General features: G+C 37.7%; 1 protein-coding gene across 2 annotated transcripts; it reads left to right on the plus strand.

Moving 5' to 3' along the window:
* Positions 1–4,944: 4,944 nt before the first annotated feature.
* DGCR8 (DGCR8 microprocessor complex subunit) lies at positions 4,945–23,770 on the plus strand. 2 transcript variants are annotated; one of them, XM_030460468.1, is made up of 14 exons: positions 4,945–5,085; positions 10,487–11,505; positions 11,930–12,092; positions 13,543–13,685; positions 14,361–14,643; positions 15,929–16,126; positions 16,585–16,686; positions 17,231–17,329; positions 17,739–17,821; positions 18,214–18,314; positions 18,654–18,760; positions 18,950–19,077; positions 19,498–19,611; positions 19,900–23,770. In XM_030460468.1, the coding sequence occupies exons 2-14, from the start codon at positions 10,783–10,785 to the stop codon at positions 19,981–19,983; spliced, it is 2,328 nt and encodes a 775-aa protein (XP_030316328.1). In that variant the 5' UTR covers positions 4,945–5,085; positions 10,487–10,782; the 3' UTR covers positions 19,984–23,770. The 2 variants fall into 2 exon arrangements, with proteins under 2 accessions (XP_030316328.1, XP_030316329.1); XM_030460469.1 differs by lacking the exon at positions 4,945–5,085 and adding an exon at positions 5,174–5,430.
* The last annotated feature ends 428 nt before the right edge of the window (positions 23,771–24,198 follow it).

Genomic DNA, 24,198 nt, shown 5'->3' on the forward strand with positions numbered 1-24,198 from the left:
CAGAGGAAGTGTTTCAAATGGTCTCTCATCTGATGTGCCAGCACCAGCATTGGTCAGTAACCTACCAGATTGTATAAGTACATTGATTGCTTCTGTTCAGTGAAGGAAACCACATCATTTTTTTCAGGCATTAAGATAGACGAAATAATGAACTGTGGAGACAGTAGCTTGTCTTGTGGTGTGACATAATAATTAGTATTCAGTAATTGAGTCTTCTGCCTCTTGTTAAAAGAGTGTGCTCTTCCAAGAAAAATGAATGAGAGAGCTAGTTGTATTCTCTGTCTGTACAAGTTCTGCTGGGAGTAGTTACTGGAAATAGTCATATAGCCAAGGTCTTGGTCAAATGCTTTTATCCATCTCTTTGTTACATCTCACTTGAATGGCTGACATTTAGAGAGGAATTTGCTGTCCTTTCAGAGACAGATGACTCTACATTAGTACTGATTAAGTAATGCCCTTATGTGATTTCTTACAGTTCCTGTTTACTGTGCCATGGCTACTTCAGGGCAACCTCAGACCACAGGTACTGGCCTGGTTTCAGATGGAATGGAACTGGTAGATGTGCTTCAGGAATGTGCTAAGTGTGATTCAGCTGAAGCAAAACTGTCTGAAATTCACGAAACACAGAGATTAAGTACTTGGCACCAATTATTTTGCTGCATAAATCTGCTTCTGTTGGTCTGCTTTACTTACAGATCCAGCATGTGCTAGATGTGTGTTGTATCAGTATCCTAGCAATATGGCAGTTGCAGATTTATTTATTTTTTTTGTCTTTAGCAATATATTGTGTTAGTCAAGTTTGAGTACCCCCTTGGTACAGTATGCATTGTGTTTAGCCTGGCAAAGAAATCCTAGAATGGCAGCTCATAAAAAACAGCCTTACCAGCACAATTGTGCTTTCAGAACTGTAACTTATTTTGCCTCTGTTGGGGAAAACAAAGGTACTGACATTTATGGTTTTGCTCATAGAACTGCAACTACACTTGTTTTTTTGGCAGCCAAAGATTATGCTCCTGATTGATGTCTGCATGCCAGCAGCAGTATGTATTGTTGATAAAACTAAAGAACAGGAGCAAGTTTCTTAGCTGTAGTTCACAGCAGTCCAGTGGAACACCAATGTATGCTTTGTTATCACAGGTTTGAATTGGAAGTGTCGTGATGTATGATGTCTCACAAGAAAAAATGCCATTCAACAGAAGTCACTCTGGAGAAGTTCAGCAGCACTCAGAATCTCCAAAGTAGCTGTTCAGGGAGTACCACTATAGCTCTTGAAAACTACTCAAGATTGACTTGCAATGGTAGTTAAACAACTGAACAGTAGCATACAATAGAGATGTGTGATGTGAAAGCAGCCACATGATGGCTTAGAGGGTTTGGGGTTGGTTTTTTTTTATGCTTAAGTTTATTTTTAAATATTTTAAAGATATTTTAAACTATTTTTTAATTATTATCTCTCCTAGAAGAATGCTTTGAACTGCTTGGATTAAAGGGCCTATAGAAAGCAAAGTATGAAGACCAGTATTCTGTCCCACATGGATGTTGTGGGGTTTTTTTGACATAGATAAAAGAACGCAGGATTTTCATACCCAGGGCCAAATTTAGTCTATATATCAAGACAAGCCAGGGCAGCCTCAGTCACAGTACAATAGCACCAACCCATATCCAACTGGCAATTGCACTGGATGTTACTTCTAGGTGACATGTGCAGTCCAGTTGCTAATGTGAAAGTCACCTAGTTAAATATATCTACATCTTTTTATTATCCAAACTCTGGGATATCATTTTTAAAATAAATGCAAAAAGCAAATGAACTATGGAAACAAACAAAAAAACACAGAAGGGTGATTAAGCCAAATTGGTTAAATGAATGTGGAGCAAGTGCTCTCCTGCTGGTTAGAATTGCACATTTCCCATATTTAAAGTGCAGCTATAAATCTGAAATTCTAAGGAGCAGCATCTTGTAAATTTTACACCATAAATTTTTGTGGGCTGTAACAAGGAGGAGTTAAGACTTTTTATTTGACCTTTTAGTCATGATAATCCAATTTAAGGCAGACATTTTTCTGAAGATGGTATTTCTTGGACAAAATACTAACAGCAATCTGAAATTGGCTGAAGTTTCTCTGACATAAAGATGTGTTTCTGTAAACAGTGCAGTTTCATTTCCTTAACACAGCATGTATGCCCAGTGTGAGATGAATAATCCCCTGGTACCATTGAGCCAAAGGATGTATCTGCTTTGATTACCTTTAGTTGCTATCAGCCACCTCTCTTGAGATTAGAGACTTGATCTAAGCTTGTTTATGGGGTCCTTTTTGTCAGCTTTCCATGGCTTTCAGCTATGAGTGAGAGAGGTTAGGTTAGTTAGGAGTTAGTTATGTTACTGACAGTGTAACTAAGAATATGAAAAAGACATTGGCTCCACCTAATTTTCATTCTGATTAATGCAGCCTGTTAACTTTACTAGAAAGCTGGTAGTTGTTTTCCATACAGGTTTGTTTTCTGGATTTTGTGTTGAAAACAATTAATTCTGTCCAGCCCATATGAGAATCTCATCATTAGGTACTGATTTTTGTCTTTTTTGCATGATTCTGTTGTAAATCCTTATTGCATTATGTGGATGCACCTGCACATTCTAATTCAAGAGCCTGGTTGGAAGGTAAGGGTTTTATGCACACTTAGTAGACATTTTGGTAGAAGTCCAGGTGATCAAATTTTTCAGGTGAATTTGCAACTTGTCAGACATGCAGATCATAATTTATTCTCCAAGGGTCACATAGGTCTTCTGGATTAAACATTTTACAATTATTTTAATATTGGTTTTATGAAACCAATGTTTTTCTTCTGAATTGTTAGTCTTTTGCTACTGAAATTTACAAGTCTATCTCCTTGTAATGTCAGTGTTTCAAAGAATCAGCTGTTGCACTAGTGCTTTAATTCATACTGTTATGATTCCCTGAAAACAGGTGCACAATGGAAAGTTTTTTCACTTTCAAAGCACTGACTTTCACTTTCCAACTCAACATAAAAAACCTGTGGGTTTGCCTCTTCTGACTGCTGCTGTTTATATACATGGTAACAATTTAACCTGTAACTGCAGCCTGCTGTTTCAGTGCAATACTTCAGCTCACATAAACTGGATGCAAATGAATCGTGACACTTGCCTTTTCAGATATCCTCTGAAAGGGACTATCAGAATGTTAGGAAGATATGAGGTGATGTGACACAGATAGTTTATAGCAAATGCCAAGATTAACTTAAATTTTATTTTTAATAATTAGATTTTTTTCCCCAGCTTTGAGTATTGAAGCTTAATGTAAATGGCTGTTTTGCAAACTATGGATATTTATTAAATATGCATTCTGAAGTGGTTGGTATAAAATTAATAAAAGCAGTCATAATTGTAAAACCACTTTCAAATAATGCCTTGAGTGTAGAAGCCTCTTAAAAGGAATTAGAAATTAGAAACTACTTTCAGATTCAAACCAGTTGCAGTAACCTTATCATTATGTGATGATACAGCCCCATGACATTGTCCTATAAATTACTGCCATATAATTAGATATGCTGATCAAGTCAAAGATGAAAGACCTGGGGTCCTTCATATAATAAAAAATAATACTCCTTCATTTGAGGATCCTGCAGTCATGAGTAAAATATCAGGAAGAGTCTCATGTCCTAAAATTTAATGTGGAAGCATACAAAAAGATATTTATCCTAGTTAAATGCTATTGCACTGTAGGTGACGAAACCACTGATGTATTATAGTATTTTGTGTCTGTTGATTACAAATGAGTATTACAGAGGAAAAGAGAGGCAAACATAGGATTTAAGTGAATCAATAAAATCTGCTGTTGCTTGAGTGGGGAACAATTAATAAAGTAAGAGTGCACTAAAACAGCAACTGTTCATTAACCCCTTATAAGTAACTTTTACATAAATGGCCTAAGATGTTTTCTATAATGATTTAGGAAGTGTGTCTACGTCAGATTTGGGGCTTATTTGGTGAACTGCTTGGTACATTAATAAGCGAGTTTTGCAGGTGTAATGCTGCAGTTGTGCTGCTTAAAAGAATAATGCAGTGTTTGGAGGGAAAAGCAATGTCTTACTTAGCTAACTAGTGATGCACATCATGGGAAAACCTTTGAGCAGTCCTTCCATCGGCTCTGGCAAAGGACATTAACTTCCAACAACCCTTCCTTCTGCTGTGCTTTTTCCAATTTAAAATAAGAGCAGTTGAAGAGAAAAGACAAAAAGCATAGAGAATCCCCTTAGCCCATACCACAGACGTTCAAATCTCGCACACTGATAAGAGTGAATGGGGCAAGAATCCTGCCAGGCCCCCTTCTCTCAACTGCCCTCGAACTTCAAGGCCGCCTCGCTGGTACGTGCCGCCCCGCATGTGTGCCACCGCAGCTGGGTTCCATCACGTAGCACCCCTCGGAAGGGTGGTTCCCGGAGCCTGCAGGAGGAAGGTGAAAGCAGAGGCCGCCTCAAAGGCCGGGCCGCTACCCCAGCGACCCCGGGAGTTCCCCGCCCGTCTTCCCCTCAGCGGCAGTACTTAACGACCTCCTCTGGCACCGCTCCTTGCGGTGTCCTGGAGATAGCGCGCTGGCTCCGGCTGTGTGACCCGTTCAGGGCCTCTCCAAGGCTCGACACCCGTGGCGATTGCTTTCCCGGGCAGCAGACAAAGGGGTTTGTCCTCCGCTGGCCACAGCTCCCGTCATGGCGGACCCCGCCCTCCCACCGCCTCGCTCCCGGTCCCGCCTCCCTCGCCTTGGCCTGTGCGGGCGGGCGCCCTTCGCGCTGCCATTGGCAGAGCGGGTTAACATGCCAGGGCGTTTACCCAATGGCTGCCGAGATTTCAAATTCCTGACGAAAGAGACAGGGAAGGCGATTGGCTGGCAAAGCGCGGAGTCCCGCCTGCGGGCCCTGGAGAGGCTCGGAGCAGGCGTTTAAAGATGGCGGCAGCGGCGCGGTGTGGGGGACGGTGTTACTGAAGCGGCGGAGTTCGTCCTCATCCTTTCCCTCCCTCCCCCTTCCTACTCTCGCGAAGGTGCGACAGGGACACCGGGGATGGCGCAGGTGGGTGCTGGCGCCGCGGGGCGACGGGGAGGGCGTGCACGAGTGGGCCTGTGTGGCCCAATCGCCGCCGCGCGGGCAGTAACCCCTCCGTCCCCATAGGCCGCGGTGCCTGCGGGGCCAACCGGATCCCGCGTCCCCCCGCCTCCGGGCCGGCACCGTGGGTAGGGAGCCGTCAGGAGCCGTTCTCCGAGCAGCGGCGGTGAATGCAGCCACATCCAGCCGCTCGAGCAGGCAGGGGGCCGTCCTCCCCGGCGGGTGTTGTGAGGCGCTTCCCCCGGCCCGGAGCTCCCTTCCCTGAGGGATGGTGTTTTGGTTTGTTAAAGTTTTTGTTTTGCGGGAAGAAAGGTTGGAATTTTTGGTTTGTTTGTTTGTTTATCTCTTGCCCGCCCCCAGCTACCTCTCTACTCCCTCCCGCCGTGGAATTGCGTTCAGGGTAGTAGAAGGAGAGGAAACGCCATGTCTGTCTGCCCTCGCACACCTCCTTGTCAGTAGTGGTGGGGAATATCAACTCTGCCGTGAGTTTTACACTGCAGCGTGGCTCGTAGTACGCGTGAGTGTGTCTTAGGGGAAAGGGAGAGCGAGGGAGAATTTCCGCTAGACACATCCGTCCATACAGGGGAGAATGAGCCTGTCTTTCCTCCTGTGCGAAGTCAGGAGGAAAGCAGCCCGTCACCAACCTGTGTGCGGGCGCCCGTTCACTTTTTGAAGTTCTGGTGAAGATAACAAACCGGTGTGTCTGCCTGTAACACCTGGGTTTCTTCTTCATGTGTTCCTTCGGTTAATAGTGAAGTACACACTCGTATCTTCCTCTGCGTTAACTCGTTCAGTCCCTAAAAGGTTTAGTCTCTTAACTTTCTAAACCTTTTTTTGGCTGGGAAAGTGTGTCTTTCTTTTGCACCTCTTTTCTTCAGGTTGAGCCATAAAGTCTGTTTGCAGGCTGAGAGGATGGCCCCTCTAACATCCAGGCATCACTACCTCATAAACTGGAATTGAGTGTTTGCTGACTGAACTCATTCAGTTTCTTTACTCCCTTAGGTTGTGAGCTGCAGACGTTTGAGTCAAATATTTTAATTTTTCTTTTGTAAGAGATACATGTTCCTTCTGTTTCAGTAACTAAAACTTAAGAGTTCCTATTTTCATGCTTTGTGGGGAGTTAGGTCACTAATTCTTTTGGTCAGCTCCTTTTGATTACCAGATTTATTTTACCTTTATAAGTAGTAATAAGGGAAGGGAACTTGGTTCCTTATGTCTGTTATTTTTCTTTACAAGTAAAGAGCTATTTGTGTTATGAACGTAAGAATATTTTTTTCTTCTTCCTAGGCTTCAATTTGTAGATATTTTTAAAAAATGTTTCCTGATTTCCACAGTTAATTGAAACTAATCAGGCCAGAAAACTGGTCAAGTTATAAAAGCAGTAATTGCTTTGCTGTTTCTGAGTGTGCCTTTCCAAAAATTATGTACTCTGCTTGCCACTGATAATGTTATAATTGCCCTGCCTTTTTTTTTTTTTTTTTTTTTCTTGAGTGCCTTATTGGCTTACACAAAGTGGCTGCTTCCTTAAAAGTTTTTTAATTCTAAGGACGATGATAGAGAGTGAAACATGTTCTTAGATGTAGTAGTTAGCTTACTGAATGTTTTTCTTTTGAGACTTCCTGTTCTGGTTTAAACAAAATAAGTTCAGTCTCCTTGGGTTTGGTTTTCTGGGGTTTTTATAGCAGCTGATAATAAATAGAGTTAGCTTAATTTTAGGACTGTATGTATCAACAAGATACAATGTGTATAATGAAAAGAAGGTAGATGATTGTGAGTAATCACTTTGATAAGGTTTTAAGCTGAGTGGATCTTTAAGCATGCTCTACAGATATGCTATTAGGAGCTGGAGAAAGAGGATTTGGAAAGCATGTCAGGAGAACTTGCTATGAGCAACTCTTCCTTTTGGGGTGCATTGAGTGTGAAGGTAGCAGTTTCTGACAGGGAATCTGGTTTAATTTTAAAAGTGGGTTTTGGTGAGAGACTCTGTGGTGTGCTGTTCCTTGTTACTGATTGCAGCTACAGGTATTAAGAACATATCTTCCTTTTGGAACTCACTTGTAAGACTGCTGCTTTGCTATACAGTGATGGGAGTTCCTCTTTGGGTCTTGGGCAGCGCTGGTTACAAATTTTAAGATTCTGTTTTCCTGTTGTCTTGAAAAGAGAGACCCTTTTCTCTGTGTACTCCTCCGCACCCCCCAACCTATCTGTTCTGATTGCAGGAATAGGCAGTGCTTACGAAAAAAAGTGGTTGGTTTTTTTCCTTTCTGTTTTCAAAGGACATCTATAAGACAGCTTTGCCAAGATACTGCTTTTGATGGGACTTGGGCAGTTTGCTACATAACATTTAAATGTCCACCATGAGAGCAAGCAATTAAAAATGTGCAATATCCATGTATTGGTGATCTGGAGAGCATGAGCTGTACATTTTTATTTCCAGCAGTTCATCCAGAGTTCCTTCAGTGCTTTGTACTGTCTATTGCAGTTGTCAGTGGTGTTCCATATCTTTTAAAGGAGTCCTTATGGAATCCAATGATGAAACTTGGTGAAGCCTTGGACATTAAACTCTGTTCTTCAGGGCAAATTAATTAAGGATGACAGTAGGCAGACTGACTTACGTTGTATTCTAACACTGCATAACCTAGACTGCTAAGTCTGTTTTTATACCTCGTTGTTACATTTCCTTGATCTAGGGTCTGTTTGCCTGGTTTTAACCTACAGGCTCATCTAACTCATTTGTTCAGGTCTCATCCCTTCTGTCTGTCTGTCTTCTAAAATACCTGATATCTTAGGGAAAATCTTCAGTGGTTTTGCTGTGGGTTGTTTTTTTCCAGCCCTTGGTATAAAGGGCATATTGTAGCATCAGTTGGCAGGAAAGAAGATGGGAATTGGACCTGTATTACCCTGCTTCTCCCTGGCTTTTTGTAGCTTATTGGAAGGTATTGTAGCCCACTGTAACTGTAGAGCTCTGCTAGGTTCTGTTACCTTACCCTAGGGATGCTTTGGCCACAGATGCAAAAGCTACTTCAAACTCATCTTGTTTCAGTACTTTTTCTGCCATAGTATGTGTACTGAGTAGCAGACAATCCCTGGCAATGATGTAATATGCTATTCAGTATTTCAAGGCCCACAAGAAGGGGAAGACAACAAGAATTGCATTGTTAACCATATTTGAATATAATAAGATGACAGCTTTTCAGCAAAAAGCAGAAGTGTACTATCAGCAAACTGCCAAAGCTAGGCAGGTAAAGATTAATTACTTGTGTTTTGACATCAGTGGTGTTACACATCCTGCTTCTATGCTGAAGTGTTTTATCAGGGATGTGGAAACTGAATTCACAGTCATGTCAAAAATATTTGGACCATGTAGCTCTATAATTATATGGCATAGTAACACACTTTCATATTCTATATCCATTTGAATATTTCATTTCTGTGTAAATTACTCCTGTTTGCTTTTTCAAGAGTCTTTAGAAGACTCCAAGATAATTGGATTGCTTAGGTATTTAGTTTCCAGGAATTACTGAACTTGTACTGTGACTTTTGATTCTTTTGTTTAGTATTAACAATGAAGGCAAAAGTGATATATTTTGAAGAAGGTAATAATTTATCATTCATTTTTTTTCCCAAAAATTTCACAATTTTTTAAGATGAGAAAGGGAAAAGGTTATTAGACAAATTTTTAAAGGTGTTCTGTTATAGTACTAAGTGCCTCAGAACCTGTTGAAGAAGAAGGAATTGATCACTGCTCAGCTGACTGTATGATCATCTTGTTAGGGTGGAATGGATTTACATACACAGAACTGCTTGTCTTACTGCTGAATGAGCTGGTTCTCATTCTGGAAGATCCTCTATTTGTATCAGAGAAGATGGGACCATTTTAGAGCTTTTATCAATATGGAGTTATTTTCCTCAGTAATTCTGCAATGCATGTCAAGCTCAGCATCTTGAATGAGTCATAGTATATTAAAATAAAACAAAACAAACAAACAAAAAAAATGAACTATTCTACTTCCCCAGCAAAAACTCTTTATTGCCATATTAGTAAAATAAGAGTTTGTTGTATTTTTTTTCCTTCCAGCTTCCAGGTAGGTAGCTTCTGTATGCTGTTAAAGTTTAATTGTAACTCTTGATTCCCAGCTTCCTGCCTTACCCCAGTTGGTGTTTGGGTATTGCTGTTGGTTTGTTCTGTCTGGGCTGGCATAGAGATACTTTAGAGAATTGTATTTGGCTTCTCCAAGTCCCTCAGGACAACCCAGATGTTCTGCCCTCTTTCCTTTACATGTTAGACAGCAACGGTAAGGACTCAAGACTTTCTCTCTTCTAGAATACTTAGGTAGACTTTATCTCCGTCTTGGAAATGCTGTGAACAGAGCAGATTCATCTAGCTGGCTGTCTTGGTCAGAGTAACACAGCTTAAATTATTTATTGCTGGTAGAAAGATTTAAGCCCTGTTTGGGGTGGCATGAAGGGACTTGGAGAAACTAAATGAGCAGGTAAGAAATTACACTTCATTTCACCAGTCCCTGTAGTCTTGCACAGATGACAAAAGTGTAACTGAAGAAACCATTGTAGACATGGTGGGAATAACCCATATAATGTAAAAAACAATCAGACTAACCCACACCCACCCCCATCAGTAAAAAGTCCCAGAGCAGATGATTATTTTTGCTAGGTTAAATTACCTAAAACGTTGACTTATATGCTTTCTGAAACTAATTTGAGTGCTAATGTGTACCTAGACCCAAATTCCTTGAACATAACAAATATATAGTCCATAATACTATGGAATATAAGATCAAATGTCTAATATCTAGTTATCTAAAGAGTAATTTTGTGTGAGTTTTTTATAAATTTATTTCCTTTTAAAACTTCCAGTGAGATTTCAAAAATACTTGACAAGAACCTTTCAAAAAGCTGTGTGTCTTATAAGACCATAGTTGTTAAAATCTTGCTGGTTTTGCAGATTGTCTTAAACTGTAAACTAATTATCTTTTCTGCTGTGTAGGTAAGTATGGCTCAAATAACAGGGGATTCCCCCCAAATACACAGTTTTCAGTCTGGTCCCTTCAAATGCTGTGTTTAATGTCCTGCCTGCTAAGCAGGTGGAAATAGTAAAGAAACTATCCAGGCTACTATGTGTGAAAAAATTCTTGTGCTGTTATACAGATCAAGCTGTAAAAACAATCTAATTTCACCTTCATTCAAAATGGTATCAAGATACTGTGCATTTTTCATTATAAAAATATCACTCTTCTACTTGAAATTTATTCTGGAAGGAGCTATGGTTTTTTATTTTTGCCTGGGATGCTACTTCTGGTTTTTTGGGTTTTTTTTCTGTGACAAAGATCTTTTCTTCTTCTTCCTGTAGGTTGAGAGAAGAAAGGGAGACCTGCTTGCCCAATGAAGATGCAGTCTTAGTCCTCAGCTATTTAAGCTGAATGCATTGTGATTTCCAATAATTGAGACAGTGATTCTGAAAGCTGTCTACATTAATGAAAAGAACAATGTAGTCAGCTTAACTGAATCATCAGTGTTGCATATTGAATAGAACACGATAAACCAATCTTGACGGACTAATGCACGTTAGGAATATAGAGACAAACATTTACTGAAGCATTGTGTTTCTTTTTTAAAAAAAAAAAACAAAAACCAGTAGTTTTAAAAATGGAGAACTATGAAAACGCACCACCCCTCCCTAAAGAACCTGCAAGAGAAATGAATGTGGAGAATCACACTTGTCCCCCACCTCTGCCGCCTAACGAACAGCCTCCACCACCTCCCCTGCAAACGTCCAGTGACGCAGAGGTAATGGACGTTGGCTCTGGTGGTGATGGACAGTCAGATACCCCTGCTGGGGACACGCACAGTATCTGCAGAACACAGCTTCTCACAAAGGGATCTACCTGCTACAAAAGTCGTCTCATAATAGACCCTAACAATAGTGACCAAAGCCCAAGAACTGCTCGTCATGCACCTTCAGTTCGAAAGTTCACCCCAGATCTTAAGTTACTTAAGGATGTAAAGATTAGTGTTAGCTTTACAGAGAGCTGCAAAAGCAAAGATAGGAAAGTTCTGTACACTGGAATTGAGCAGGATTATAAGGCAGATACAGATTTTGGTGTTAATAATGTCAATGGAGATTTGCATGTTTGTCCTTTTGGTGGTAGTAATGGTAAAGCTGTAGGAATAGGAGGTGAAAATGATGACAAGAAGGATGATGAAAATGATATTGATCAGGAAAAGAGAGTGGAATATGCAGTTCTGGATGAGCTAGAAGATTTTACCGACAATATGATGGAAATAGATGAAGAAGGAGGCGGGTTCACATCTAAAGCTATCGTTCAAAGAGATAAAGTGGATGAAGAAACCTTGAATTACTCGTATGAGGTAAGTAAATCCACAGGTTTTTGCTGGGTAAGAGGTTCCCGAGTGCCTAGAAAAATAATTTAGGCAATGTCACAGAAGAGATGAGCAGTCTCTGCTAGAAGTGTGTGGTACTCGAGTCAAAAATGTAGAATTTTCAGAGATAGAACTTTGGCTGAAAACTTGTGTGAGTTATCTTGGTCAGACTTCTGGGTTCTGTGGCAGCTTTCGTAGTCTTTGCTTAAAAATAACATTTAAAAAGGCTTACACAATTGCAGTTTACTTGATAATGAAAACACCAGTTCTCACAAATATTTATTTTCTTATTTTTCAGTTTTTTTACTGGGATCATTGGAAATTTCTTGTTTCTCTCTGTATCGAAGTATATACAAAAATGTATACTTTGTGAGGGGAAAGGGAGGTCAGTGTCTGATGAAGTCTCTTTCAGGATGACTTTGATAATGATGTTGATGCTCTGCTGGAAGAGGGTCTTCGAGCACCCAAAACAAGGAGACTAGACAATGAGAAGTATGGTGGTGAAAGTGATCACCAATCTGATGGAGAAACAAGTGTGCAGCCAATGATGACCAAAATTAAAACTGTACTTAAAAGTAAGATAATGTTTCATTATACACCTGTTTTTTATGTGTGTGGCTTATGTCTGTAGACAAAAGTTTACCAACAAGCAAAGTTCAGGATATCACTTCTTGTGAAATAGTATTTTACAGAACTTTATTGTTTGAAGGCTTCTTACTATAGAACATGATTTTTCACGTCACTGAACAAGGAAGTTGGTTTTTGGGGGTGCTTTGATCTTCATCAGTTGTATGTAATGAGAATGCTTTTTAGTGTGTAGGTTTGTGAAAAATCATGGAGATCTCAGTGGTGGGGGAGGTGAACACAAGTAATCTGCTTTTTTGCTTTCAGTACTGAGTAACAGTTGAAGACTTAGTGATCATTGTGGACTTCCTCCTACTTTAGTTATATAACTTATGTTGTAGAAATTGCTCAGTGTTTTTATACATGTAATACTATGTTAAAAAAATCATGAAAGTAGCTTACATTTGTCAGGTTTTATTATGTCAATGTTATAAGCTCCTAGTAAAGAAGAGCTGAGAATGTGAACCAATCCAGAATACTGTAAGTGAAAACAGTCAGATTTAAAATTTCAACCTGCTCTAGAGGAGTATTTTACAGCTTTGCTATGTTCTGAAATAAGAAACCAAACAGTTTTTCTTTCTGAAATTTTATACTAACGCAGGATTGCCAGGAGCTCCCAGCTAAGATGAGTCAGGTCTCTGATTTCTGATGTAGAGAGGAGTGAGACCATTCTCTGATTTCTGGAATAGAAAGGAGTGAGGCCATGTATTATTAACTTGACTGTGAGCATAAGCATTTTACTACAAGATTGTTTATTTTTCTGTGCAATTCCTCATATTGGCTTATTGTACTTTAATATCAGGTTTAGGGTTTGTTGTAGGAAGAAAAGTATTCTTGATTGCTATTTAAGTATAAACAATTGTAGGCTTGATTTGGGTTTGTATTCTGCATCTGCTGAAAACTACAACAGGAGAGCCTCAACTTACAAGCTAACTCATTGCTGGATGTTTGGGTTTGTGGATTGAGTGAAATCTCAAAGCAAATGTATCCCATGTGTCAAATATAAAAATTTTTAATGGAAAACACAACTGTTTCAACAGCAAGTATGACATTTCCCGTATATATTGTAGTGCTTGTGATGATATAAGCTACTACATAAAAACTAAAGACAGGAGCAAATTCACTGGTGAAATGAACAAATCAGTGTATAAAATTTAGTGAAATGAAATTACATTTCAGTTGAAAAGTTAATGGAATCTGTAATTTTGCAGGATTTAATGTGGATCAGAAGTATAAAACTTTTACGAAAGCAAAACAAAATCCTTCTTTTTTTTTTTTTTAGTCTTGTTTCATGTTATTTTACCCTTTGAGAGAGAAAGAAAAAGAAAAATTAAAACCTTGATTCTTTTTCTGTTCTTATAAGTGGTCAATCCAAGCTTAAAGCCATTCTTTGCTTTAAAGGTCGTGGCCGCCCTCCTACAGAACCTTTGCCAGATGGATGGATCATGACATTCCATAACTCGGGCATTCCTGTATATCTGCACAGAGAATCCAGAGTTGTTACCTGGTCTAGACCTTATTTCTTGGGAACAGGAAGCATTAGGGTAAGAGCCATCAGTTACTTAAATAGTTGCTGAAATTCAAAAATTAGAAATGTTGCTGCAAATCATTAAATATTTTTCTACTTTAGCAGGCTGCTTTCCAGTGTTAATTAAATTACTTGAAAAATAAACTCTTGCTGAAAATATGACAGGATTTTTCTTACAGTGCCTTGTTTTTCCAATTTTGCAATTAATTTGGATAGCTGAATGAGATGGTTTTGCTTGGTGACTTCATTGTTCTAGCATATGGCTGCAAAATGTTAGAATTTTTCTGCTCTGAAGTATATTTAGATCATTTATTTGTAGCCATAAACTGAGCTGAGCCTTATGGTCCACATTTATAGAAGCATGTGATGTTCATGAACCCAAGAAATCTGCAAAAATTGAATTTGATGTCATGAGCTTAAACCCCAAGAGAGCTCAGTGGATTTTATGAAAGTCTGTCATATTGCAGATTGTAATTTGGATCTAAAACAGAAAGTGCACTGTGAAGGTTAGTATCAGTGTTACACAGATACTATAGGAGTGGAAGTACTCAGATCTTCAGTGTAAGATTGATGACCCAAGAGAAGCCTGAGTCTAGATTAAGTAGAAGTTACTTCCATCTTGATTACATCTTTTGGTTTTGAGTTTTGCTTTTGGCGACCTTAAACCTTCTGTATTATTTCATATTTGCAGAAACATGATCCTCCCCTTAGTAGCATTCCCTGCTTTCATTACAAAAAAATGAAGGAAAATGAGGAAAGGGAACAAAACAATGACATAACCCCAAATGGGGAAGTATCACCTGTAAAGCACCTAGATAAATCTTCAGAACTGGACTGCCAAACAGAAGAACCAGATTCTACTGCTGCTGATTCTGGGCCTTTAGATGACAAAGACACCTCAGGGGGAGATGCAGCACAAGGAGCCTTAGGACAAGTTAAGGCCAAAGTTGAAGTATGTAAAGATGAATCTGTAGGTATGTATGGGAAGTGGACTCGTCTCTTGGCTGAGCATTTGGGATATGTCTGCGTCATCCCATACTTGGCAACTGAATAACATCTTGCCTGAGGTCAAGTGGTCATCTGTCTTTCTGTGCTCTTCTGTATGCAGAGATTTGGAGAAGGAGATCCAATAATAGATACCAATTTTGGGTTTAATAGGAAGGGAAACATACAGTGGACTGTTTTTCAGAAGACTTGAGTCCACGTGCGAAAGCTTTACACAGAAAAATGTTAAATTTTTGGAAGTTTAGTCCTGTAGACTGTATCTCGGTTTAAGAATCAATTAAGGCAGTGTGTATGTGTGAGTTGCTGTTGTCAAGTGTGTTTGTGTCACTTCTTTAGATGGGCTTTTCTATGCAGCCTCTCTATTGGCTGAAAACAATGCCAGAACATTACGAAACAAAGTATCATCAATAATTAGCAGCAAAACTGAAACCAGTAAGCACTAATATAAGAAGTTCACCTGCCTATCTCTCTCTTTAAATCTGGTTTGTATTACTGAAAAAAAACCAAAACCAAACTTGACTGGTCAACTATAAGCATGAATGGCATTTGAATTCCTTGTGGAATGAAACCATGCTTGCTTTTGTTTGTTTTTTTCTTGGGATGCTACTCTTATTTTTGCTGGTTATATGCACAGATTATATAGGCAATAATATCCCAGAAAAGAAGGTGGACTTCAAGGAGGGCAGTTTTTAAGTACTCAGTATGTGAAATTAAATGTGTTCAGAAGCCAGCAGATTCTCATGGAGTTCATGAAGCATCATTTTGTAGTCTTTCAAAGTCTTTCTTTGTAGTCTTTATTGTTTAATAAATAGGCACCAATAGTCAGTCCTGACTTCAGGAAACTGAGGCTAATAGTATAACTACTGTTATTCACTGTATAATTTGCTTCAAATAATACAAGGTGAATAGGTGAGGAGGTGGAATAATTACTAGTGTTTGGTTACAAATCATGCTGGGTATTATCTTGGTTACGGTTCAGGAAAATCTTCAAGTGTCAGAATAAAATGTTCGTGTTTTGTTTTTCAGTTCACACAGATTTATTTATTTTTTTTGCATTTGACCCAGTAACAAGAAAACCCATAATTAGTTCTGTTAGTACGAACTAGCATCTTATCCTTGAGTACATGAACTGAGGCCTCTACTTTTGCTCCTAATCTAAAAAAAAATAGTCATAACCTATAAAACAGTGGAAATAGTGTACTTAATGTTTGCTCAGTGGTAAAGCAGAGGAAGTAACATGTTCCTGTTTCTTAGATCTGGAAGATTTTAGACGCTATCTTGAAAAACGTTTTGACTTTGAACAAGTTACTGTAAAAAAATTCAGGACCTGGGCTGAGAGGCGGCAATTCAATCGCGAGATGAAACGGAAGCAGGCAGAGTCCGAGCGACCCATTCTGCCTGCCAATCAGAAACTCATTACCTTGTCTGTGCAAGATGCACCTACAAAGAAAGGTTAGTTTGTTTACCTTTAGCTCTGATATTCTATATCCAAAACTAATTACAGTTTTAAGCTTGACTGAAAAAAAAACCGAAAACCACAAGTCTACTTTTATGTTCTGGAATTTCATTCTGGAATTCAGGTACTTGTTATTGTTGGTTGTTTCTGAAAACCCTCCTGCCTAGTCCCTCAATGCAAACACTGAACATAGAATATTAGACTTCACTCGTAATTATTGCACTTTCAGTTGTTCATAGAAATTTCTCAGACTGATCTTTGAAGACTTTTTCAGAGAAAATGGACTTTGGGGTCATAGTTATCCAAGTCTGATTTAGCATCACGGCATCTAGTTTTAGCAGGCACTTAACCCTTGTAACTTGTCATTTATTTAGCCACGTATTTGTAGCATAAATTGTCTTTTGAAAGCTAGAACTACTCAGGTGTCCTTCCCTTCCCTTCTTTTTTTTCATAGAATTTGTCATTAATCCCAATGGGAAATCTGAAGTTTGCATACTGCATGAATATATGCAACGAGTCCTAAAGGTTCGCCCTGTTTACAATTTCTTTGAATGTGGTAAGTCTTAAGTGTTTTAAACAATAGCATGGTGTTTTGAAGGGCTTATCTCATGCTTGGGTATCTTAAAAAAAAACAAAAACCAAAAAGCCAAACAAACATTTTTTCCTAGGGGATGGCTCAAAAGTCTATTGTGAGGCAAATTCTAGCTAGGAAACAGTTTCTGTATCTGAAATCTCTTGAGAATAAGCACAACCTTATCTTTAAAATAACAGCATGGGTTTTCATTGGAAAACTGTGCCTAAGTGAAAAAGGATTTGAGTAAGTCATTTGCATCTGAAAGGACACAGAAGTGAAATACAGACAACTACAGTTTTGCTGGCTGTGCACAATTAATATTTGCTTAATCTGCTTCTCACTGGTGTCCAGAAAATGTGTTTGTAAGGCCTGCATTGTTTTAGTGATTCATCAGAATCTTGAGAGGAATGAAGTTAAAATGAAGAAGAAAGCAATTCTTGATAGTGGTGGTACTTCATGCTCATGATGAGTATCTTACACTTGGAGTTCTTAAAAGCTTGCTTTTTCTTTCCTCCTTCATTTATAGAGAACCCAAGTGAACCTTTTGGAGCCTCAGTGATTATTGATGGAGTAACTTATGGGGCAGGAACTGCCAGCAGCAAAAAACTTGCCAAGAATAAAGCTGGTAATATTTTTTTCTTTTGTAAAAGGGAAACTGCTGAATTGTTTACTTTTTTTCATTTCTACTTTGAAGATGGTGTATTTGCAATAGTAAGTAGGAATGATTTTGTTAAGAGTCAAAGAAGGTACAGTCATGCCTTTTGGTGGAAGTGATAAATACTCTTGCAGAGACTTCTATGACCACCCTAGGTTCAACACTGTCCTGCCTCCAAAAACCATGAAGAAACTTCACATCTTATGTGTAAACTGTTGATGTATGCTGAGTCTGTCCTATCTGTGAAGTTGTTCTCCAATATGAGTGGATATTTGTAGGGGAGAAGTGAGGCTTGTTTAAAGAGTGCTTCATTCTGCTGTTTTTGTTTACAGTCATTGTTTAAAATAATTTAATCAAGATGTTTAATAATTTTCTGCAGCTCGAGCTACACTGGAAATCCTTATTCCTGACTTTGTTAAACAGACCTCTGAGGAGAAGCCCAAAGACAGTGAAGAACTTGAGGTACTAAGTCTTGCTTGCTGGCTGTCATTATTGGAGTCAGTTTTTAAAAACATTACACCTTTACTGTTAGTAATAAAAGTTCATAGTATCTTTTCTCAGTCAGATGGAAATTTGAAGTTCTTTGTTTAAAGCAAAATATATGGCAATGAAAGCACTTCCTTTTTTTTTTTCTATTGTAACTGATGACAATCTTTACTGGGATGCAAATAGATGATTAGGTGTGACAGTCTTAACAATGTTGGTAAATATCTCCATTGTGGTTTTAAACGTGCTTTTTAAATTATTAAGCTGATAGAATGTGTTGAATGTTGCAAAGGGAAAATAAGGGTTAAGAAGAACGTTAAGATCTTATTTGTGCAAAAGCTCAATAAGCCTTTTTGAATCCCTTGTAGTATTTTAACCATATCAGTATTGAGGACTCACGGGTATATGAACTCACCAGTAAAGCTGGACTCTTGTCTCCATATCAGATTCTCCATGAGTGCCTTAAAAGGTAGGGCTGAACTGTAAGGAAGAAAACTGTGCTGTGTACAGGTGGTTGGGGTTGGGGCACATTTGGGGTTGTTTGCTTGGTTGTTGGTACCCATAGTGTTTGTCAGTAACTTGGATGTTTGGGGGCTGGACAGATTTCCTGCACTCACTGTGGCAGTGAGAGACGTGGTGTGAACTGAACTGTTTAGTTCTGTACATTCTTTAAATCCAAAAAAGAACTTAATGTATTAATTTGTTATTAACATGTCTAATGCCTGTGCAATGGCTGTCAAAGATAACTGTAACAATTTTGTTTTGTAAGTTTACTTAGTATATGATCTTGATTTTGTTTGTGCTTAAGAAACCATGGAATGGGTGATACAACTATAAAGTTTGAAGTGATTCCTGGTAAAAATCAGAAGAGTGAATATGTCATGACCTGTGGCAAGCACACAGTGCGAGGCTGGTGTAAGTAGACTATTTAGTGTCACCTCTGATAATATCTTCCATTTTTCCTGTTCTTGTTTGTTGTGCATTTTGTAGGTGCTTGTTATGCTGTCGAGCTTCTTTGCTATCTCAGTTACACAAATAAATGTTGGTGTTCATTTAATTGCATAATGTGCCTGCATTGACACATTTTCATTATTGTTTTTACAGGCAAAAATAAAAGGGTGGGGAAGCAATTAGCCTCTCAAAAAATCCTACAGCTACTGCATCCACATGTGAAAAACTGGGGCTCTCTTTTGCGTATGTATGGTAGAGAGAGTAGCAAGATGGTTAAACAGGTGAACATGATTTTGTTTCGTTGTTAACTGCCTTGTGATTGTATTTTTACTTTTGTATTTTTCTGGTTTGGGTTTTTTTTTTTAAACTTTGTTAAAACAAAGCTTTAATGGGATCTATTTTGTCATAATAGTGTTGTTTCTGGTCATGGTAAATGCAGTATACATTTGATGAGCAAGTCTCAGTTCTTATTAATTGATTCTCACACTTTACTATTGCCAGAACATTAGTGCTTTCAATGACACTAGCTATAATTCTGTTAATCTTGGATCTTCCAGGTAAAAAATATATAACCAACTCATGTAAATATATATTATTACTTAAGGAAGTACAGTTATCACAGATTAAAACTTCTGCTTCTTGTATTTTATTTTTTTCATCAAAAAAAGCTCATCTGTTGTTGATTGTATTCCGTTTAACAGGAAACCTCTGATAAAAGTGTGATAGAACTTCAGCAGTATGCCAAAAAGAACAAGCCAAATCTGCACATCCTGAACAAGTTACAGGAAGAAATGAAAAAATTGGCACAAGAAAGAGTGAGTATATGTTCTTTTGTTTATAAAACCATTGGGTCAGACTTACCAATCATTAGAAGTTCTGCAAACTTGATTTTTTTGGTGGTGGTGGGGGCTACTAATTTTCATCCTTTTTTTAAAATGGGCTTATAGCTTAATTTTATCTACGTCAATAGATTTATTTTTGACAGTGGAACAAGTTAGCCCTTCACAAAGATTGACTCTAAGTTTTGCTGATTTGTAATTGTACAAGATGTTTAAATGGTCTTTAATTGTTACATTCTCTTGGGCTTTGTTTCATTCTTTTAGGAGGAAACAAGAAAGAAACCCAAGATGACAATAGTGGCATCAGCTCAGCCTGGGAGTGAACCTCTGTGTACTGTTGATGTTTAATGAGAAGATTTACAAGTGGGGAGCAATAACACAAATGGAGGAACTCAAGTTTCAACAATTATTTAAAAATTGTTTGCTGCAGAATGCAAGATAACTTTTTAAATCCAAGCTGCTTCAGTTATGCATTGTTCTTTTTGCATCATCAGGGCAATATTCCTTTTCCCTACTTTCTTTTCTTCTTGTTTTTTTTTTGTTTGTTTGTTTTTAATACCTCTGCGATACGTACGTTTAAATAATTGATTCTAAAGATCTCTACTTGGGCAAATGCACAGAGGACAGGCATGTTCACACAGGATAAACTCCGTCAAGCACTTTTTCCTGGGAAGCCATCCATGTTGTTTGAAATGGATGCTTTTTAAGGATGAAATACAGAATTTCTATGTACAGGTTGAAGCTGATATTATATATATATATACACATTCATATATATGTATATATAAAAGAAATATATGTACATCTTCTTGTATGAACATGCCTAGAACTATTTTTGTGAAAAGTTTCATTGCATTTCAGCACATAATAATATGCACTGATAAGACACTTTGGTGACAAATACATGAAAGTGATGAGCAATGTTCCTAATGCCATAGGATTAGGCCAGTAATGCTGTTTCTTTTGTTCTGATTTATTTTTTGTCTTCTGCCAGGCTCAATTATTCAAGATCACAGTATGCAGATTTTTTAATTACTTGAAAAGAACAAGTATACCTGGTAGTGTTAAGAACAACAGGCTGGATATCCAACGTTATTGGGTTTTATTTTAATTGAAAAGAGCTTAAGTTAGTTTACAGATCAGTTAAAAGGGGAAAATGTGGTTCTATAATTTTTATTAAAATAAAAACTGTAATTTGAAAGACTGTGTTCTCAAAGCTTGGAGCCAAAACACAGCTGATGATGGTTTAACAGTCTGAAAATAGTTTGCCAATGAGGTGTTTAAAGACCTTCCACTCCCTTTCCCCAGCAATAAAACAATTTCTTACTTGTTTGGAGTCAGAATACATCTGACTTGATCAATTACGTCTTAACTAATTTGCATCATAAAAGCAAAAAAATTTTAAAATTCCCACAATACAACCCTGAGAAATCTGTAATAACTGCAGCAATTTAGGCTTTTTAAGAAGTTCTTTGTTTTTAAATAAGTTTTTTAGTTTTTAAAGGAAAAAAAATAACTTCTGCAATGGAAATTAGAATGTAGATTTGGAATATGACATAGAGTAATGAGTAGAATGAGACCATACTGGGTTATACTGATAAATAAGAAAATCACAAATATGCAACTATTATGAAATACAATTTTGGAAAAGAAGCAGTACTCACTATGTCATCTGAGGCTTTATTAAAATTAAGCACAGAAGAAATAGTTTTGTCTTTAGTGAAAGCACTACTTTGTGGGTTTTGTTTTTCATATGGAGTTTTTTACTGGGTGACTGCAGTAAGTCTTCTCTTAGAACCATTTTTGTCAGTTCTTTTAGTTTGCTCTTAAAGGAGAATGAAAACCAAACTGGTGGTAGGGCTTGATCCAATAGTTGTACTGCTGGATTCAACACTCCTACCCTGGTAGGAGAGAAAGGGGTCAGTTCTTTGCTACACCTGGTACTTACCTGGACAGTAATCTGGGGATTCAGGGGTTTTTGTTTTGTTTCTTGGTTGTTGGTTTGGTTTTCGAGTTGTGGCTTGGGGTTTTGTTTTGGGTTTTTTTTTGGTTTTTTACAATGTTACATATAAGTGCTGCAGTATAATTAATTTAGTGCCTACTGGATTTTAACAATATTGGCATCAGTATTGTAAGACCTCCTTTTAATATCACCCATTATTTTGAAATATGTGAATTGTAACTTAGAGCTCAGTTCTCTAATATGTTGCTTATTATGTTTGAGATTAAACAGGAACAGTCTTGGAGTCTTAACCCGTTTCTGTGTTTGAGTGACATGCTCAGAGGTCTCTGCAACTATGAATTTGCCCTTTTTTATTATTATACTTAGCTTTTCCATTCCACAAGTTGTAATCCTGTTATAACAGGATACGGGTAGTTGGAAGACTATACATGAACTATTATTTAAAGAAGTGGCCTATCTTAAAAACAAGAGAAAAAAAGAAAAAAAAAACACTGCCTCTGCTTTTTTTTGTATAGCTTTAATAAATCACCATGTTTTGAAGGGTATATAATATTGGTGCAGTAGTGACAAGCAGTGATTACTGTTTGTCTCTCTTTGTTTTTTGTTTTGTTTTCATAAAAACAGGGCTTATATCTTCTATGCCTAAATATATTACTCTTTAGGTAGGTTTTTACTTCAGCTTAAGTGTTTTCAGCAGAAGAATCTGTACTTGGATGGCACTGTAAAAAGACAAATCACCCGTATAGAACTTTTTATTTTTCTGAAATCAGAATGTCAATGCATTTGCAGGTCCCCTGCAGAATATCCATAGATGCCTCACTTACAAATTTGTTTTCATTATTTTTGAGAGGATTGCTGTATTACCTCAGTCTGCCACTATTCGAATCACAAGGTGACTGTTGCCCTTAATTAGAACATCCACAGATCTCATTGTGAACCAAAGCCTAGAACTATATTATGCATTCTAAACAAAAACAAACAAACAAAAAGATGGTATTAGACCTTGCTGCAGCCTTTAACTGGAGAGATGTCCAGAAAATAGCGCAATAACTGCTGGAACAACAACTTAACTGCTGTTTATGTCATTGTGAAGTATTCTTGTGTTTTAATGTTTACTATTGTTTGGAGTGTAACAGTCTTGCATTTGCACATAAGCACGAGCTGCTGTGATAGAGGATAGATCATTGCATTAACTTCAGCTTCTGCATGAACACTTACAGTGTGATTCAAGATGTATCCTAAACTTGTCTTGTAACTTGTGTGTTTTCTAGGTAATCGGCTGTAAAGGTTTAGATCTTGATTGTATGAATGCATAAAACAACTGCTGCTTTTGTCACTGATATTTGTTATTTATCCCTTCTGTATCCAGAGGAGGATGGGTATTTTTATAGGGATGGAGTGTATTTTTAAGAACTGTTCCATCCTTTGGGAATTAAGAGTTTTTGCTTTGCATATTATTTGCTTCTTGACAAAAGTGTGGTATATTGACTTTAAGGATTAAATTAGTGTGCATTCAAATCTTTATGGTACTGATGGAAAACTTACTGTGACTTCCAGTTAATAGTCAGATGCTACCTATTTAAACACCAGTCATCCAGCTTTTTCTTACATATTTATTAAACAAAAATGAAGTAGTTGGGTACTCAGAAGTTCGGAAAGAATATTATGCATAAACTTAACTGTTGTTTGTAAACTTCCACTTTCCTGTGATGCTTTTAGGCTTTATACAAATACACTTGTAACATCCAAGTATTTTTAAGCATCATGATTATCTTATTAATTCTCTGGACTGTACTTCAGTTCTGGAGTCAAATTCAGGAAGTGCTCGGCCTGCTAACTTACTGTTGGAAGAAATGTGAAGTGCAAGAAGCCATGCTGTTGTTAACCAAATAAAATGATCAGTTACAGTATTCTGATGTGTATCTGAGAAAGGAAAGTGAAACAACAACTTACTGCCTAAGTAGGTAACAATGATTGCTGTATGAATTGTGTTGGGTGCAGCTGCTTGATGCCAGTGCTAAATTGGTACAACTATAAAGCCTCATTTTCACTGAGCCTCTGCTTGCTTTTTTTTCTGCACAATCATATAATCCTATGTGTTTGGTCTTTGAGTACTACATGTGTATTTTTCAGACAATTAGTTTTGAGCAATAAAGTTTGATATTATAAAATGTTCCAGTGTGATCAGTATTATGATAGCTTAAATGTATTTAGAAAAATAAACTTCTTGATTCCTGTAGGTATTTTAAAACGGAAATTAAATCAATACAGGCTCATTGGTTATGGAAATCCTATTTTATCACTTTTTTTTAATAATGTTTACATGGTTAAACATAAGCTTAAAATTAAATTAAATTTACTTTCTTGATTTGGAATTTGCATTTTTACTTGAACAACTGATGTAACCCAAAGTTGTTTGGTCTGGTACCTGTTGCCACCGGGCTATCAGCAAGTCCATGTGCTCAATTACTAGATTTTTTTGTTCAACCTATATTAAATGTAAATTAGAATCATGCTCAGTAAATTTAAAATGGTTATTCCTTCTGACAGTATTAACTGTCTGTTCTGTAGTGTGTCTCACAATCTGTTAAATCATTGCC

The sequence above is a fragment of the Calypte anna genome, chromosome 15, assembly GCF_003957555.1.
Source record: "Calypte anna isolate BGI_N300 chromosome 15, bCalAnn1_v1.p, whole genome shotgun sequence".
Lineage (NCBI taxonomy): Eukaryota > Metazoa > Chordata > Aves > Apodiformes > Trochilidae > Calypte > Calypte anna.

Bases quoted from the DNA above. Each gene is read 5' to 3' on its own strand.
- DGCR8 (XM_030460468.1), top strand. From the start codon at position 10,783: ATGGAGAACTATGAAAACGCACCACCCCTCCCTAAAGAACCTGCAAGA. The intron at 18,315-18,653 runs GTAGGGCTGAAC...TTTGTGCTTAAG, and splicing joins CTCCATGAGTGCCTTAAAAG to AAACCATGGAATGGGTGATA. The intron at 19,612-19,899 runs GTGAGTATATGT...TCATTCTTTTAG, and splicing joins AAAAATTGGCACAAGAAAGA to GAGGAAACAAGAAAGAAACC.